This window comes from Hevea brasiliensis, chromosome 11 (assembly GCF_030052815.1).
Source record: "Hevea brasiliensis isolate MT/VB/25A 57/8 chromosome 11, ASM3005281v1, whole genome shotgun sequence".
NCBI classification, from domain to species: domain Eukaryota; kingdom Viridiplantae; phylum Streptophyta; class Magnoliopsida; order Malpighiales; family Euphorbiaceae; genus Hevea; species Hevea brasiliensis.
This window is the reverse complement of record NC_079503.1, coordinates 9,948,044-9,969,244: the sequence shown is the minus strand read 5'-3', so window position 1 is coordinate 9,969,244 and position 21,201 is coordinate 9,948,044. Positions and strand designations below refer to the sequence as shown.

At 30.6% G+C, this 21,201-nt stretch overlaps 1 protein-coding gene across 1 annotated transcript; it reads left to right on the top strand.

Moving 5' to 3' along the window:
• Positions 1 to 7,177: 7,177 nt before the first annotated feature.
• Positions 7,178 to 9,586, top strand: LOC110652947 (protein ALP1-like). The gene has a single exon (XM_021808568.2). The coding sequence runs from the start codon at positions 7,756 to 7,758 to the stop codon at positions 9,328 to 9,330; it is 1,575 nt and encodes a 524-aa protein (XP_021664260.2). The 5' UTR covers positions 7,178 to 7,755; the 3' UTR covers positions 9,331 to 9,586.
• Positions 9,587 to 21,201: the final 11,615 nt, after the last annotated feature.

Sequence of the window (21,201 nt, the reverse complement as noted above, 5' to 3'; positions counted from 1 at the left end):
GACCCCTACCAACACATTCTTCACATTATGTAACAATTGTAATTAATCATAGAAAATTCTTTTTGTATCTCCTTTTTCCCAACTTAACTATCAGAACATTATCATTCTCTATCAGCCATAGTAGAAAATTGCTCATCCTGGATGGATAGGAGCCTTAGAAACTATAAGTTTCATCTGAACTAATACGGCTGTGGGAAATGTGTGCCATGCCTTAATTCTAAACAAAATACTTCATGTGTTCATTCTCCTTAATATAATCACATATATTGCCTATAGCTTTCCAAACTTCAGCCTCACTTTTCCCATTAGCAACAATTTCATCTATTGAAACTCATCCACAATTAGTATTCCCTCCAGCTCATAGTTTAAAATGGTTGCAAGCCTTGGTAGCTAACTCTTTTTGACTCCTGTCACTATTCTGATCGTCCTTTCATACTTAACACTAGGTACGTACTTACTGTCATTCTCATATCAAAAAATTGTGTATGAATTGGTGCCTACCAAACTCTCAAATATCTAGGTCTTCTTGACTTGTCTCTGTTCCTTATATAACCCTCTAGAATCAAAAGCATGAACTAAACTTAAAAAGAAATAAAAATATCCTCTTATATTCAACTACGCCCGATTGTCCATATAATAACGTTTAACCTATGTTTCTTGGTCTTTCTCTTCAAATTTCATCATCTCCTAGCACAATTGTGCTCTACCTATAAGGTATCATCTGCATAAACCCTTTATCATACCATTGTCCTTCCTGACATAATATTTTATAATTTTTTAACTTTACTTATACTCGACCTATGATTCATATCTATCATCGTTTATATTGTGCCCTTAACTTTTGTTGATTCCTGAAAGATTTCTCTCACTAATAGATTCTTCCAACACTAATTCCACCCTTATCTATGGTCATTAATTTGATCCTTGAAATTTCTAGTGATTTATAACCACCTAGACTTGTCACTTTTCGTTCTACCCCTACTGTTGTCCTGTCGTTATTACTTCACTGCAAAGTGATTCTGTTGGTCACACTAAAAATGTTTGCCTGACATTCATAACGAACCTCTAACTACCTTCTCACTATCTCAAAAGTCTAACCTAAAGCCTATGTGTCATTATCTATAATTCTTTCCACTCATCATACCTATTTGATCCCTTAGATTAACTTTTATTCAACTTACTACTTACTAACTTCTTTTTCTCTGCCTAATTAGATAGTCCGCAATACCATCGCACACTTTTTAGCTTTTGCTCATTATTATTATATTCCTCGCCTAATCTTCTTGATACTGTTAACAAGTTAAAAGAATCTTGCCCCATTGCTATTCACTTCACTTTCGGAATAGGGAATAGATAAAGTATGATCCAATCATATAACTCTAAGCTCTATATTTTAGCCCCTGGCACTACCTTAATTACATCATGCTATGAGTATCACATTACTAGATCCCACACCTCCATCACTATCCTCACTAATGTGGTCCCATTTTGGGTTCTCCATCCTAGTCATTCACCTTGTCAAGAATAATACTTAGCTTACCCTATATCTTAACTTTGTTCCTTTTATTATACGCCCTTCAAATTGTCCTTTCATTTATTTCCTTTGTCTTACCTAAAATAGAACTTGACTATTCTATCCCTGGTTCCATTCTTCTTCCTAACATGACAGCTGTACTTGCTAACTATATCTTTCAGAGTCTCTATCGCGTTATCATATGTCTGTGCTACTCAGATTTGATCCTTTGACCACTCTAGCTAGTACTTCCACTAGCATTTAGATTATATTGCATCTGCAACCAATTGTCCAAACCTTCATTCTACACTTTCTCTATCCATTGGCCTTCTATAATTTATCTTCGCTAATTTATTTCTCTTAACACTATTATAATTAAATTATACTATTTTTTTGAACAATATAAAGTTAGAAAAGAACTCAGAAAATTGCAGTCATACCTTTATCGTATGATTTCTATTCTCATCATTTAGCTTACGTAATACCCTTACTATCTCGAGAACTAATTCTATAGTAATTTTATTTATTTGTTATTATTATTATTATTATTATTATTATTATTATTATTATTATTATTATTATTATTATTATTTTCCATGTTTACTCAATTAGCCAAAACTTAAGATTCCGGGCATCCAAACCCATCATCCAATTCAAAGGATTTACATCTATCGTGATCTGATTATATATGATTCCTATAATGGAACTTATATCCTCTCCAGGATACTCGAGCCAACTACTCTCTACCACACTCTACAGTCCCATTTGGGGCACTATTTTGTTGGTCACCATTATTAGTAATAATCTTTGATCCCTTCTAAAAAGATAGGACTATACCCTAACTTACTGCAATAAAGGTACTACATTGCCCAAACCATGTCAAATTAATGACTCTTCTATAATATCATAGCTTTGTGAATCATTAATTCATAGTTTCGACCTTCCCTAGGTAGTAGGGTTGTACTTTACACCTTGCTAATATACACAAGGTATTCTATTCTCGCTAAGCTCTAAGCAAAATGTCTGTCGTTCTGCAAAAACCATCCAAAATTCCATACCGAAGACTAGATGGTCTCACTCTATAGGTGTCACCTTTACTTTGCAACTAGTCCGAAACCTCTGGTCTGATGGCAACTCTTAATGCAACTCTAGCTCATGCTAGAGTAATTGAGTCACTGACTCTAATTACCACCCAACTGTGACCTTTTGATATTCTAGCTCTAGATCCCTAACCAGGAGTTCCCAACTCCTTTGCAGATGTAAAACTCTGTTCTGGCATAACTGTACCAAAACAGAGGCCATCCGCAAACACCCTCATTATGGATGTAACGGCTCGGCCCACTAGTGATATTGTCCGCTCTGAGCCGAAGCCCTCACGGTTTTAAAACGCGTCACTAGGAGTTACGAACCGCCAACTTATAAACCCAGCATCTCTCCCGTGTTTTGCCGATGTGGGATTTGCCTAGAGTGTTACAATCCACCCCCCTTATGGGACTCAGCGTCCTCGCTGAGGTTTGCCCCACCATCACTCAAGGTTGCACGCGGAGCGGCTCTGATACCACAAATGTAACGGCTCGGCCCACTAGTGATATTGTCCGCTCTGGGCTGAAGCCCTCACGGTTTTAAAACGCGTCAATAGGGGTTACGAACCACCAACTTATATACCTAGCATCTCTCCCGTGTTTTGTCGATGTGGGATTTACCTAGGGTGTTACAATGGAGCACCACGGGGATGCACGCAGCTCTACACAATAATCTTATGTCGACACTGTAATCTGCAGCTTATAGAGCAGACATCGAGAAAATTGTATATTTACTACGATTCGTCCTGACAGACTAGGTCTCCTAATCTCTTATCTCTCTTGAATCTACTATTATCATAAAATTACTCTGACTGGGTCATCCACTGACGACTATGAGTAGTGGTATCCTTATCCTTATCTAGGGCAACTATACTTTCAAGACTCACCTTTATGTACTCGTGCTTTGCACGAAATGGGCACACCACTTAAACCCATACAGACAGAAACATAGTGTTTCTTGGAGTACGTATCCTCATGACAGACCTCAACATGTCTGCTAACTCTGTTTCACATTTCTATGTACTCCACGAAAATCAAGACACTAACTGAGGCACTTTTATATTTTCCGAGGTATAACGCAGAATCTAGAAACAAGGAATTATAGAAAAGACAAAACAGAATCCTATACTCCGCGTGTAACATCCTAACAAGACTCCTTTTACACTCCCAAGTATATTATTTCCCATGAATCTAGAGCCTAAGCTCTGATACCAACTTTGTCACGACCCAACCTATGGGCTGGACCGGCACTAGGACCTGGGCCAGCATAAAGCCCTCGAGGCCCATAGTAAGCCTTACTATTCTCAAACCCATGACCAAGCCTACAATTTAGGCTCAATATGCATATAAAATAATTTAAATTAAACTGTTATAATTTTATTTCGGGCCAATTTTAGCCCAACAATTATCTGAAACTAAAATTAGGGGAGTCCAGCTCAACCCTGTTATATCATTTACAAAATATTTAAGACTTATGAAAAAAAAAATTTTTATTAATACAGAAACTTAAATTCATGCAATCCCTAATAGAATTAATGCTACTACTAGTACATGCAGAGTCCTAAATTACAAATTTAGAGAATAATAATACAATTAAGTAATCTTTTCATAACCTGCGAGGAAAGGGATAGGTTATTCTGAAAAAGGTCTCCTCCTGTAGCCTGGAAAAATATGGTGAATAGGAGTGAGCGTTCGACTCAGAGAGTAAAACATCAATTTTAACCATAATCTCTATAACTATCTAAAGCTAATGCAACCTGTAGAGTGAAATGCAACAACGGTAATATATTTTCATATCATAACAGCAAAAAGGTAATTTGGAGTACTCACATACCCAATAATGTCAAATCATAAATATATGAGAGCTGATCCCCTATACAGCTCTCTTAAATCCAACCTGTGCCAGCGAAGAACTCAAGTCGGACTTTCGCTTAATAAACCAAATCGGGGTCCCAGCGAAGAACTCAAGCCGTGTCTACCGCAAAGGACAGGGTCCCAGTGAAGATCTCAAGCCATGTCTACCTGTCTTATCCATAGCCAACACTACATCACACGCACGCCAATGCATGCACACTGCTCCAAATTACCACAACAACATCCATGGCACTTTAACAGTTGTGAATGCAACATAAAACGTGCCTAGGGTTTAACTACATAGATATATACATATAAGTGATGCATGGGTATGCATTAAACATATAATAATATCGAAATTATAATTAAAATTAATATTTTACTCACAGTACACCGATGACTATTGTGGCTGCTGGATGCAGAAAAATAGCTGATCTCGATCACCTAATAATTAAATTATAAATTAATTAGTACTAAGTTAAGATAAAACTCTAAAGAGGCAACAGACAGCCTAATTCATGCTAGAAATTTAGCAGAGTTTCTCCTATATCTGGGACCTACCCAACCTGCAAAAAGGCTCAAATAACACTTTTAAATTCAACTCATATCTAATCATCATTATATGGCTCCTCCTGGGCCCTCCAAACCAAGCAATACTCAGAATCTTAAAAATTACGTTTTAGTCCCTATAATTGACATTGTGCAAAAATCCACTCAAACAAGCTCTAAAAATTCTAAAATTTCATCCCGTGGTCCTTAATAATATTATAAGGCTATTGTAAAATGAATTGTAATTTTCTAATCACCCATGAATATTTTATTCAATAATATTACTCAATTCCATAAGTTTCCAACAACGAACATATTCTTAATTCAACCTAATTCAATATTCACATATTTAAACCTCCATCATCAAGCTTCAACCAATTATATAAAATTTAAATATCATAACTTCAAATAATCTTATATGCCCATATGCTAAAAATCTAACTAAAATACATCTATATTTTTCAAAAATATTCCACAATTACTCAAAAATTCAATAAATACTATAGAATATCTCCAAATAATTTTACTTTCATCATATATTTTTCTTAGAATTTTTCTCTAATTTTTCCTGTTTAAGAAACACTGTATTTATGCTTCACAGACAGAGAAATAATGAAAATAGTCTTACCCGAAGTTTATCTGTGTCTCAAAAATTCCAAAATTTATGAGGAAGCCTCTAGAAGTTGAATCATCTTTAAAGCCCACCGGAGCCACCACCGGAACCACCGCACACGGTGGCCGACCTTCGGTCGCCGGTGACATTTGCCGGATCTAATTATACCATCATGTTCCTCTCCTCTCCCTCAGTCCATAGGTGGTCTCGGATTGTCAATTCAACGGTCGGATCCTCGAAAATCTCGTTAGAAAGTCAAAGAAAAGCTGATTTTCTCTCTCCTCGCTGGCGCCGGAAACGGCCACCAAATATGCCGATGGTCTCATTTGAAAAGGCTCACTCTTAGGAGTCCATAGCCGCTGGAATCACTCCAATCGGACGTCGGGATCCCCGGATACGAGCATTCAAAATTTGGGACCCTTTCTCTCTCTCTCTCTCTCTCTCTCTCTCTCTCCACTGTTGGCCGGATTCCGGGCTGCTGCCTCCGCTTGGGAGGTCGCCGGCCAGGTGGGGAGCCACTTGGGAGGTCGCCGGCCGGTCACCGGATAAGGAAAGAAGAAGAAGAGAGGGGAGGAGAGGAGAGGAGAGAAATTGGGGGGGCAGGGGGGCCTCCTCTTGATTTTGTTTTAAATTTTTTTTTTTCTTTTAAAAAAACTAATAGTGACAGTGGAAATCTATTGTCACACGCCAAGTCCCATCCCCATTTCCTTTTTTTTTTGTTACAAATATATTATAATAATATTATATTATATAAAAATATTAACAAAAAATTATATATAAAAATATTAAATTATGAATATATATTACTATTACAAAAAAACGTGTAATATATATTTAAAAAAAATAGTATCTGTAAATGGTTATAGGTAAATAGATAAAAAAAAAAAGTATGAAGACATATAAATATAACATATTCTATGATTACTTGGTTTAAAATAAAGTAAATATTATTTTATTATAAAAAATAAGATAATTTAATGAAATTTTATAATTTATCTCATTTAATTTTTATAAAATAATACTTTTTCATAAAATAACCAATTACAAAAAATTTATTAATTTAACAGAAAAAATAAAATTTCTTCACATAAAAGAATATATATATAATATTTTTTAAGATTAATAAAATTAAATAAGCAATATTTATCTATCATTACACATTTAGCATATATTATTTTAATTAAAATTTAAAATATTATAAAAAATATTATAATTTAAGATATTAAAGAAATTTTATTTTTTTCACTAAATTAATAAAATTTTTCATAATTAATTATTTTATAAAAATTAATGAAATAAATTTTAAAATTTTATTAAATCACTTTATTATTTATATTAAAATAATTTTACTTTAATTTAAAATAAATAATCATAAAATTATATATATATATATATATATATATATATATATATATATATATATATATATATATATTTATCAATTATAGACTATCTATGTCAACTTTTAGGGGGATCAAGTAGGGGGACCCCACATGACCTAAATGGCCCACAAATAGCGGCTACAATTTGACAAATTCCAATAAGCAACAATTGTGCATTCTATGGAAGGCACGGCATGATACCAAAACTCCAAACCGTGTAATCCCAAGTCATCGTCCCACACCAACCACCACTTCCCTCTACAGCACGAGAAAGTCAAAATTTTTTGTACATCTCAATGCCGTGTTCACACTTGCACGTCTCTTTCTGGATTTATTTTTTTTCAAGATCTAGGTTGTCGCCCCTCATCATAGTTCGGAAGTTTTAACCCTTTTTCATGACAAAATTACAGTCTCTTCTCAAAATCATCAATACCCAGTATTCAAAGGAGTAAAACTTGATCTATATTGTGCAATTTTCAATCAAACCCAGTTGTCATTCAGTTGTTTCTAATCCAATGTGTAATGGGTTAGAGCTGGAATGAACGGAAATTATGGAAAGATTGCTGCTTTATTATATTAAAATTAAGGGACTTGCCAAATGAGTGCAAACCAATATCAAGTCATTAATTGTCAATGGATATGTTGTGTTCACACACTCTTTGAAAAGACAACAAAGAAGAAGACTTTCCAATTTCCTGCCTCTCTTTGTTCTTGCGTCATCCCTTCAATTCTTTTCCCATTTCTTCTATCACCTATTCCTATATGAAACTCTCTTCTTCTCTACCCAACTCAGAACACTACTTCTCCTTTTTCAATACCTTGCTTCCGTCGTCATTCAGCCAAATGAATGAATCCAACACCATGAGGAAGCGGCAAAGTAAAGATAGGCAAGAAAGCTATGAGGATGACACCAATTCATTTGAAGAAGACAGCAATAACGGCGGCAGCAGCAGCAACAAGAAGAGGAGAAAACCGTTGAAAGGTATAATCACATCATTGATGTTACTGAATGAGCAAGAAAAGCGCGATCAAGAAGAGCAAAACAAGGCCTCATCTGAGGAGAAGCAATCACTTGAAGAAAACCATAAGAAAAAGGCTAGAACAATGGTCGAATATTATTCCAATCTTCAAGATTACTCCACTGAAATTGAAGAAACGGAACGAATCAAGCGCAAGAAGTCACGGGCAGTAGCTGCTGCGGTCGCTATTTCTGCTGCCTCTAATGGACTGGCTAGTAAGGGAAGTGGTGATGCAAAGCAAGGGACTGGGGGTCAACACAGACGATTATGGGTGAAAGACAGAGACAAAAAATGGTGGGATGAATGCAATCACCCAGATTATCCTGAGGAGGAGTTCAAGGAAGCGTTTAGAATGAGCAAGGCTACTTTTGACATGATATGCGATGAGCTACATTCATTTATTGCCAAAGAGGATACCACTTTGCGAAATGCTATTCCTGTCAAGCAAAGAGTTGCAGTCTGTATTTGGAGATTAGCCACTGGTGAACCTCTTAGACTCCTATCTAGGAGGTTTGGTTTAGGTATTTCTACTTGCCATAAATTGGTGCTTGAAGTTTGTTCTGCTATTAGAAATGTTTTAATGCCTAAGTATTTGCAATGGCCTGATGAGGATAGTTTGAAAAAGATAAAAAATGACTTTGAATCAATTTCTGGGATACCTAATGTTGTTGGGTCCATGTATACTACTCATATTCCTATTATAGCTCCAAAGATTAGTGTTGCAGCTTATTTTAACAAGAGGCACACTGAGAGGAATCAGAAAACATCCTACTCTATTACTGTTCAAGGTGTTGTTGACCCAAAAGGGGTCTTTACTGATGTGTGCATTGGTTGGCCTGGTTCTATGCCTGATGATCAGGTATTAGAGAAGTCTGCCTTGTATCAAAGGGCTAATGGAGGTCTTCTGGATGACGTTTGGATTGTTGGGAGTTCAGGGTGCCCTTTAATGGATTGGGTTTTGGTGCCTTACACGCAGCAGCATTTGACGTGGACTCAGCATGCTTTTAATGAGAAGATTGGGGAAATTCAAAAGGTTGCTAAGGATGCCTTTGCAAGATTGAAAGGGAGGTGGAGTTGCTTGCAGAAAAGAACAGAGGTGAAACTACAGGACTTGCCGGTGGTTCTTGGGGCATGCTGTGTATTGCATAATATCTGTGAAATGCGTGAAGAGGAACTGGATCCAAAGCTGAATATTGAGCTTGTTGATGATGAGACGGTGCCTGAGGTTGCTATTAGATCAGTAAATTCAATGAAGGCCAGGGATGCTATTGCTCATAATCTCTTGCACCACTGTCATGCAGGCACTGGTTTTCTATAATTCTCAGTTTCATTCCTCTTGATATTGGAATTCTTTCGCATATTGTATTTTTTTTTTTTTTTTTACAGTTGTATTGTCGAATAACACCATTGTCATTCAACTAAATTTGTCGAAGGGGCTATGTAAACGACGTGTGCCCCCAAAACAAATAGCTGATAGTAGCCTTTATAGGTTTAAGTTATACATATATATCACAGTAACATTAAGTAACCTTACTCAAATTCAAAATAAAGGATGGATGAAATTGACATTGTAATATTCTTTTAACATTACCCTTATTGTTAGTGATGATGTCAAATCTTATGAAAGTTTGTTCCTTGACTCTCACTTCTTGTTTACTTGTAATCTTTGGCATAATCATTAGTAAAGATCTGCAGGAGTGTTGCTGGTGTTGTTAGACTGGCCTACATGAAAGTTATATGGAAATTGATGTGCTTTATACCTTGTTATGAGTTTAACTCTATTACTTTTCCTGTTTTTAGTTAATTTCTAAGCAAATGTACCTGGAATCTTTCTATCTACATGCTTGCAAAAGCTGCTCCTATCCCTAAACTCTCTGTCACTGAATGAAATTTTGTCACTGAATGAAATTTTGCATAAATGAGTAAGAAAATTCAAGTCATTCTTGTTTCTCATTTCTTGTGATTACTGCACTGAGGATGTCAAACTATGACACTGGTTCTTTTTCTGGATCTTTAAATAAGCTGATATTTTCTACTGTAAATTATATCAATGAGTTAGTTGATCATTTTTATGTCAATCTTCTTGTTCATTTTGCGTCTCTGAGTTCATTAAGACAAGGCATTATTTGGATGGTTCCTATTTTCATAAGGACCATCATGAACCTTGTTGACATTATATTGCAGAGATGGTGGTAGGTAGTTGATTATTTTCTTTTCCTGGACCTCAGAGCCTATATCTTCAGTTTTCAAGATTATGCAACCTGTATAAAAAGTGTGTTGGCAAGGGAACAGGTGTATCTTACAATAAAAAATTTAAGTACTTATTAAATTTAGCGAGTTCCTTCTGATTTTCTGCTCATATATTTATTCTTTTTCTTTACCATGGATCATTGAAACATTTGATGAATGATTCTAGAGTTTGTGTTGCTTGAAAGTTGAAATACAATGCTTACTTTTATGCTCATGTCTCATTAACATACGCAAGGATCAATCTTTTTGTTTGTCCGAGTCAGACGGATGCTTGGTATTAGCCCTGTTAAGTAATATTAGCTATTCTAGTAGCTGTTAGTTATTTTAATAGCTGTCAACTGTTTTACTAACTATTAGCTGCTAAATATTATAAATAAGAAAAGCAGTGTTTTAACTAAACTGTTGCCGAACAAGACCTATGTGTAATCTTGACCTTCTATTCTCTGTATCAGTTTTTAAGTTCATTGTTCATGAAGTTAAGAGGTTCAAAGGATGGTTTCATTAATCCTTAAAAGAAAGAGATTCTAAGCTTTTAGGTGATACATAATGTCAGTCATAGATTTGGGAATTTAATACTTAATTTTTAGTGGAAGAGAATAGTTATGTATTGTATATTAACTAGCTGCTTTAGTCTGCTGCAGGAAAGTCATTAAGAGATGTTTATGTAATTGGTTTGGTTGCTTGGTGGTTGGAATTTCTCATGTCTACAGATGGTGACCCCAAAAAAAAATCATTTTGATATGTGTATATAAGCTAATAGATATGTCCTCTAGGAATCCAAATGAGTGAAAATACACATTTCTCAGATACCCTGCAGTGAACAGATCAGGGTGATAACATCTATCAATCAGAGATTCTCAGTTTCATCACTCACACATTTACTTTACTTTTTTTTTTTTTTTTGGGTCGGGGGAGGGAGAAATCGAACCGAGAACGTGGCCCCAGGTTCATTATACCATTGCCACTGGACCAAAGCCAAGCGGGCACACATTTACATGTTTCAACCTTTTATAATATAATGTAACGAAATGAAATTTTTATTAATATCTGAGATCCATTTCATATCAATACTCTTACGTCTTATAAGTGAATATAAAATTCTTTTTTTCAATTTTTTGTAAAAATCTTATTTATTTTTTATTTAAATAAAATAATTAAGCTAAACCAATTCGATTTATTTATTCCGATTATTCGGTTCAACAGTTCAATTCAGTTAGAAAATTTTGATTTCTCAATTTGTTTCGGTTATTTTCAACCGGCTGATTGTTTTTGAGGTCTGTAAAAAGATGAGGCTCTGGCACAGCAGAGGAAAAAGACCTCAATTTTGCATCCCTTCAGCCTTTTCAGTTTCAAGTCCAGGCTTATTCTAGCAGCATTCAGGTCCAACCATTTCCCCTCTAATGCATAAGGCCTACTTAACAGTTACTGTTAAAAAAATATTTTTTAAAATATATTAATTAAAAAATATTAAAAAAATTAAGTTAAATTAATAAATTTTAATTATAAAAACACTAAAAATGAAATAATTTTTTAAATTATTTTTTAACAACATTTAAAATGATTTTTTTTAAACAATGTTATTAAGTTTGATTTAATTATTTTATATTTTTTAAAACTAAATAAAATTGAATTAAATTAAATTAATTATATTTTTTAAAAAATTACTAATTCAGTTAATTCATTTAAATTAAATAACCGAAAGAGAATCGAATTACACATTTCTATTCTTATCCATACTTCGTATTCCTGGTTTGTCCTTTTCAGGACACAACCCTAAAAGCCGCCAAAGCCAACAGCCGTTCAGACGACAACTACGCCAAAACTGCTTGTTTTATTCATTGTCCAGCTAAAATGACAGCCCACATTAAAAACAAAAATTAAACAAACAAGGAGGATATTTAAAAGAAACGTAAATCATAATTTAATCTTTCAAATTTAATAAAATTTATAATATAATTTTTATATTTTAAAATTTAAGTAATTTAATTTTTAAAATTTAATAAAATTTATAATATAATTTTTATATTTTAAAATTTAAGTAATTTAATTTTTAAAATTTAATAAAATTTATAATTTAATTTTTTTATACTATTTTCTAATTAATTTAACGTTAATTATATAAAAATATAACTCTATATATTTTCCAATTTTAACAATTTAAATTAGTAATTGAGATTTTATATTATAGACAAAATTGTTTAAATAAGAGAATATTCTATTTATAAAATTTAAATCAAGAGATTATTTTGTTTATAATATAAAACTATAAGGACTAAATCATTTCAATTAGAAAATATAGAATTAAGAGCATTTTAATTATTTTTACTATAATTAATAATTAATTAAATAAAAAATTAAACAGAGAAAGTAAATTATATATTTTACCAAATATTACAAACTAAATTATTTATTTTTAAAAATACAAGAGCTAAATTATAAATTTTATTAAATATCAGAGATTAAACTATAATTTATAGTATGAGAAATTAAAAAAATAGTTATAAAAATTACCAACCAAATATGCTTATATTTTGTTGGTAATATGAATTACCGACAAAATTTTTTCTTTCAACTTTTCGTAGCTAATTTTTATTTTATATTTTTAATTTAATTTTTTTACTTTTTAATTTAATTTAATTTTAAACTTTAATTTAATTTTTTTATTATTTTTAAATTAAATATTAATTATTTTATTTTAAATGAAAAATTATTTTTTATTTTTTTAAGATTTAAATGATTTTAAACAAAATTACTAGTGGGCCCAAAGTAGGCCCTACATAGTGACTATGCCACAATTGCCCTCTATTAGAAAGTGACTTTCCTTTTATAGAGAAACTTACTGCTCGCCTATCTATTTATAAACAATGTGAAAATTTCACACTTTTTGTGATTTACTGATGAATTACTGACAAAATCAAGTTCGTTGGTAATTACCGATGAAAAATTTTCATAAGTAAACTTTTTTAAGTTTTTTAAAATTTTTCGTTTCTATTTTCTTTTCAATATTATCGATTAAATACGATTCGTTAGTAATTACCAACGATAGATTTTCATAGATAATTTATTTTGAAAATTTTATTTTCTATTTCTTCTTAGTATTATCAACTAAAATTAAGTTCATTGGTAATTATCGATGAAAAATTTTTATAGGTTTTTTTTTAATTTTATTTTTTATTTTCTTCTTAATATTACTTATAAAAAATGAGTTTGTTGATAATTATTGATGAAAAATTTTTATAGATAAAATTTTTTAAACTTTTTAAAATTTTCATTTCTATTTTCTTCTTTGTATCATAGACTAAATATGTTTTATTGGTAATTACCGATGAAAATTTTTCATATATAAAATTTTTTAAGCTTTTAAAATTTCTTTTTTTATTTTCTTTTTAGTATTACCGACTAAATATGATTCTTTATAATTACCGATGAAAAATTTTTATAGGTATTTATTTTAAAATTTTATTATTTTTCTTCTTAATATTACCTAAAAAAAAGGAGTTCGTTGGTAATTACCAACTAAAAATTTGAGTAGGTAGCATTTTTTAAGCTTTTTAAAATTTTTCGTTTCTATTTTCTTCTTAGTATTACCGACTAAATATGTTTCATTGATAATTATTGATGAAAAATTTTCATAGGTAAAATTTTTTAAACTCTTTAAAATTTTTCTTTTTTATTTTTTTTAGTATTACCCACTAAATGTGATTCATTGATAATTACAAACGAAAATTTTTCATACGTATTTATTTTAAAATTTTATTTTTTATTTTTTTCTTAATATTACCTATAAAAAACAAATTCGTCGGTAATTATCGTCGAAAAATTTTAGTAGGTAAAATTTTTAAGTTTTTGATTTTTTTTAATTTTCTTTTTAATATTACCGACTAAATGAGAATTAGTCGGTAATTACTAATAAATCTTTTTGTCGGTATTTTTTTTATTTAGTTGCTAATTTTATCGTCAATGTTAGGCGTTACTTTTACCTATGGAATTGTGTCTTTTGTAAAGAGTTCATTGATAATCGATCGGTAATTTTATCGGTATAAATTGATTTAAATTTTATTTCTATTTTTCATCGATAAATTAACAACGAAATTCTGTGGTCGATAATTTTCGTAGTTATTTTTAAAATTTCTTGTAGTGTTAACCTTAAACGAATGAGTGCCTACTGCCTAATCTCAATACTATAAAACTTTTTATGATATAATAATAATAATAATAATAATAATAATAATAATAAATAAAATTTCCATTCATATCATATTTCTTGTAAAATAAATTCAACAATGATTGAATTTAAATATATAACTTTACATTTCTTAAAAAGTTATTATATTAAGCCTCCATTTATTTCATAAAAAATATTTTTTAGTTATTCAATATTTAAGGTATTTAAAAAAAGTAATTAAAGAAAAATATTTTATTCATAAAAAAGTTATTTTTGAAAATGATTTTTTTAAAGTATTTTTTTAAAAGAAAAAAAATTATTTTTAAGATTTTATTAAATTTATTTTTTTTTTAATTATAATAAAATTATTAAAATGTGAATAAGTTTATATATATATATATATATATATATATATATATATATATATCAGTCACAGTCACTAATGGCTGATAGTGACTACCGACTAATATAATGATCACCCTATACGTACAATTTATTATTATTTTATAGTTTAAAAATTTTTATAATATTATAAATTAAAAAATAATATTTAAAAATTTATTCTAAATTTTTAAAAATTATTTTTCATATTAAATAAAATGACAGAAAATAAATTATTTTATGAGAAATTATATAAGTTATTTCCTATCAAAGAAAAACGAAGCCTTAAAATGAAAACGAAAATATTTTTTAAGGTAAAACAAATGGATTAATGCATATGATAGTCAACATATATATATATATATATGTATATATATATATATATGTATATATATATATATAAAATAAAAACATTTAATTTAATTAAAAAATTAATTATTTTGTTTAAATCATGTTATCAAAGTTATTATTATTATGAAATCGAAATAGTGAAATTTTAAAATTGAATTTTCTAGAGGAATAATATGCATTCAATTATTTGATCATTGTCTTATTTAATAATATTAATTGTTCTATTATGGGCCGAGACGCTTCTTGAGAATAGCAGAATTGTGACACCCCTCATCCGTTTACAGTGTAGCCAAGCAAGGTATGTAATATTCGGTGTCGGAGCACTCTATCTTATCTTACTTTATTCCTTTAATAATTTATTCTTGTTCTTGTTATATTTTAATACCAATTTTTTTCTAATGAGAAACTAGCAGAATTTTCCCTATTTTATTTTCAATTGGCGTATTTCACTATTCACCTGCTTGAAATTTTTAATAATGTTTTACAATAAAAATCTCATCCATACTCATCATAATTATTTCACCTTCAATTCTTGCAACTCATTTTCATACTCAATTCATATATTAAAATTCTCAAATTTCCATTAATTACATAATTTACAAACTAATTACATAAATTCACAATTTACATAATATACAAATTAATTACAATTCCATAATTTATATTTCAATATAATAACTAATTACAATGCACAAAATACATAATATTATTTTAGTGAGTTCTATCTACATGCATTGCTGAGAAGGTGATAACCTTATACACTTCTGCATATTCCACAATTTACATAATATACAAATTAATTACAATTCCATAATTTATATTTCAATATAATAACTAATTACAATGCACAAAATACATAATATTATTTTAGTGAGTTCTATCTACATGCATTGCTGAGAAGGTGATAACCTTATACACTTCTGCATATTCGGATTTCAAAAAATCCAAGTCTAATGTCCACTGGATTTTATGTTTAGTACTTGCGCGAAGGAAACAATCCATCGCGCTAAGCATTTATGCTTAGTGGTGCGATAATATAACAAGAAAATAATATATACAAATAAAGAAAGAAATGAAACATCATTTGGGTACTCAGGAATTTAATTTAATTTAATGTGATATTTCTAATATTAACTATCTTTTATTCTAATTTGTTCCTTTTTGAAAGTGCTTAGTTTCTAAATTTACAGTAATAATATGCAATATACAAAATTAATAAAAATACTAAGTTTATATTCATATGGTTTTAGAATGTACATTTGTAATATTTATTTAAGTTATACCTATTTTTGCTAATCTTTCTCTTTCATCACTTTACTTAACAATTTTTATGTGGTTTGGATCATTTCATAATAACTAATATTTTTAATTCTAACTAATTCTTTTCAAGTCTTTCTAACTCATTTATTTAATTTCTAATATTTTTAATTTCTAATATTCTTAATTTATTTCATTACCCAAGTAACCTATGAAAGACTGATTAAACTGGATAAGTGGGTCACTAGGCACTGGACACCGTGGTGTCTCAGGCCGTTACACCATGGGACGTGAAATGTAGAACGTTAACCATGTATGCAATCAGTATGGCTAAAAAGCCATGGTAACAAATAATCAGATAATCAACATACAAGCAATGGATGCGGGCATAAAGTTAGAAATACAGGTATAAAGCCTTATGCAGTACTGTTAAAATAATACCTTATTGGCATGTCAATCTATCTAATCTGATACATGGACACATAAATACCATTAAGCATTAATATGTATTATTATATCATTATTTCATTATAAGTTTCAATTACGATTTATAACCATTAATTCTGTTCCTAGTGAAAACATAGATTTCTAAATTACAATTATATATAATTTATGCATTCCTCATAATTTATAAATTCATTATATCATCATGATGACCACAATTCACATCAATTGTTCTCAAGTACCATTGTACTCAAAGTATTTTTCCTTTCTCCCATAATGAGAACTAATGTCTTATTCACACATTCATGTGATACATTTATTCATTACAATATTTATTAAATTCACAATTCAAAAAGTAATGTACTTACTAAGTATTTATGATTCCTCTTATTTTCTCTCATGCATCATTAAGTGTTAATAGGTTTTATTATTTCATTTTTATTTTCCAATTATGGTTTATAGTATTTAAATTTTATTCATAACAGAAGCATAAATCTCCAAATCTCATTTTTACATAACTTTATACATTCATTAAAATTTATACATTCATTTGATTCATTTCTTCATTATACTATTTATATAAATTATCATTCATAATGTATTCTCTAATTTATTTTACTTTTTCTTATATCATTGAAGTTACTATTCACTTTACTATTCAAGTATAAATATTGACTTTTTCCTAATTAATAGGTATGCTAACTCTAATTACACTAAGATACCACATTTTAGATTTTATTTTTGTTGGCATTAGTTTTCAATCTTAATTCAAGGCTCATTACATGTTATTTCAAATTTTTAGATTTTATGGCCAATGTTTACTATTCCATTGGTCTAAGCTACAGTGAGAATTTAGCTAACTTGTCTCCATCAAAGTTGTTCCTTATTGTGTCTTCTTTAATTTCCTTTTTGAATCACTTAATTTGGAGTTTTGTAACTCAAGTTATGGCCAAATTATCATAACTGGCTAGATTGGTCTCTACCCAGAATTTCTAGGCAGAAATGGTTCTAACAGTTTTGGTGTCCTAATTTTGGCTAGCATTTCGGATATGTTATGGTCAGAATTTGAGTTGGTATTCTTCATAAAAGTTGTTTTAAATTGTCTAAGCTTTCCATTGATATAAAATTGAAGTCGTTTGGAATTTCCTACACTGAGTTATGACCATTTGAATAAACACTATTTATTTGACAATTTTCCAGGGATAACTTGTGTGTTAACCTAATTGAGGTAATTTTTAGGTCAACTTAAGTTAGTTTTCTGGGCAGGATTTCTTCATAAAAAAATGTTGCATTATGTGTTTAATTTCACCTTCAATTGGCCTTGCACCAATTAGAGCTAAACAAATCCAATTAGGGCTGTCCGAACACCCTAGACTCCAATGGTCTAGATTCACAACCACAAGGCAGCTCAATAATTTCACAATCCAATGCCACATTTAATCCCAAATTAAGGTCAAATCATGCCAATTTGTCATCAATTGACCTTAAGAACCATCATTTACCATCAATTTTATTCTTCCTTAAACCCTAATTCCCAAATTCTTAAATCTTACTTCAAACATAACAATTGATGTTATATGTCTCATATTCACATTCAAAGCCACCCATAAATAATTTTAATTCATTCAAAACTCATCAAACACTTCAATCATCAAGGCTGCCGAAAATTGAAGTTGGTCCATAAATGGGTATTTTCTTTCAATTCCTTAAATTTCCAACTCAATTCATGCTCCTAACATGAAATCCAAGAAGAAAGTAAAGAGAAATAGCACTAACCTTTTGATGAGCTTTTCTCACTTCTCAATTCTTCACTTTCTTGGCTTTTCTTGGCAACCAAACACTTTTTCAAGAGGTGTAGACAAGTTTTAATGAAGATAATTTAGGGTTTAATGGTGTGAATCATGGGAATGGAAGAGAGATGAAAGAAAAGTTTCAAAGAGAGAGAGAGGAGGTTTTGGCCAGCCATGGACAAGGAGGAAGACAACTGAATTTTGGTTGTATTTATCTCATTTTATTTGTTTTAAATATGCTTGTTGAAATTTGATTGGTTAGATATTTTAAATTTATTTATTATGACATCATGCTTACGTCATAATTCATTTTAATTTCCATTTAATTTTCTTCTTTCTTTCTTTCATTTTTGATTAATTTCTCACCAATATTAATTCACATTTTATGTCATATAATTCACTTATTTAAATGGACAAGTTGGTCAAAAATCATCTCTGAAGGTGAAATGACCAAAATGCCATTTGTTTTGATTATTGAACTAAAATTATCTGTACTGATTGGTTTAATTTTCTTAGCATTTTCTTGGCATTCTTGTCATCGAAGACTCAATAACTCTTCACTAGAGTCCCAAAAATTATTTTACAGGATTTTTCCACGGGTTTAGAATTGCTAATTGTCTTTACAATCGCTTTCCGTTAGGGTCACCCATTACTAGGGCACTGGCTTATTTAACTTTATCGTATTTTATTTTTTTAATTTTTTCTAGATTTTTCTTACCATAATTTGAGCTATTTATGACTCCTCACTCTAGTCTAAATATAGTTTCAGACATTCTGGCTGTCCAAACAGACATCTGTCAACGGAACAATAGAACTTACGAATTATCTAAAATAAGGATATCACAAGGATGTCATTAATATAGATCAAGGCACTATGTAGGATGGGTTCAAAAATCCGAATCATGGCTTTTTGAAATAGAGAAGGGGTCACCTTAAGCCCAAATGGCATGACTGTCCATTGGTACTAGGCATTTGGAATGCAAAAAGCTGTTTTGTGACGATCTTCTAGATTAATATTGTGACACCCCTAATTTTTAAATAATTATTTTATATGTAAATATAAATATTTTAGTCTAACCCCTAGTGTTGTGGGCTTTGCGTAGGTACTTTCGTTTCGTGGTGATTCGACCATCGCCTGGATCTATAATTTCAGGCTGTGCAAATAAGTTGTCGGAATCACTTCAAAACCAGGTCAAAGTTATAGGCTACCCATCATTTTCAGATGCCCCAAATGCGTTCCAAGCATTAAAATTGGCATAGGTAAACCCGAACTCCGAGTTTCTTCAATTTTATAGTATTGGATTTAGAATAAAATTTCATAAAATATTCATGGGTAGTTAAAAAATTATAATTCATTTTGTATTAGCTTAGTAATATTGCTAAGGACAGCGGGGCAAAATTTTAAAATTTTTAGAGCTCATTTGGATAGTTTTTGCAAAAAGGGTTAGTTGTAGGGACTAAATTGTAATTTTTTAAATTTATGGTTGTTGACTGTTTGGATAGGCCCAGGAGGGGCCATGTGATGTGATTGAGATATGGTTGTGTGACTTGTGGATATAGAAGTGTATTTTTGAGCCCTTTTGCAGGTTGAGTAGGTCCTAGGTATAAAGGAAACTCTGTCGAATTTTCGACATAACTTAGGGTGTCTTCGATTCTTTTTAAGCTTGTATTAAGTCAATTATATTAAATAATTATAAAGTAATTGTCAGGTGAGCCAACACAGCCTTCCTCATCCGCCCAGCCACCACAGTGATCTCGGTTTACTTTTGTGAGTAACATATTTATTTTAATTATAATTTTAATATTATTATATATTCAGGCATGCCCATGTATCACTTATATATATATATATATATATATATATATATATATTTATTTATTTATTTATTTATTTATTTATGTAATTAAATACTAAGCACATTTTATATTGCATCTTTATTTGATGAAATGTTATGAATGTTGTTTTATGGTAATTTGGAGCAGTGTACGTGTGTTGTGTGATATTGGATATGGACAGGACGGGTAGACGCAGCTGGAGCTTGACTCGCTGGGACCCGATTCTTTTATGGATAAGTCGAGGTAGGCATGGCTCGAGATGATCTAGTTGGCCCCCGAATTTGGTCTATTAAGTGAAAGTCCGGCTTTAGATATACTCGCTGATAAATGTTGGATTAAGAGAGCTGTATAAGGGATTAACTCCCATATATGTACTGTTTGAATATTATATGGGTGTGTAAGTGCTCCAAATTACCCTTTTTGTTATTTTACGATGTAATTTGTATGAAAACTATGAAGGTTTTGTATTCCACTCTTTAGGATGCATTAGTTTTAGATAGATATAGAAATTGTACTTAAAATCGGTATTATACTCTCTGAGTCAAACGTTCACTCTTGTTCATCTATTTTTCTAGGATAAAGGAGGTCCTTTATTGAGTTTAACCTGCTCTCTTCTTCATAGGTCTACTATCAGCATTTAATTGTATTTTGTTCTTTTATTCTGTTCTAGAACTCCACATGTATTATTATTATTATTATTATTATTATTATTATT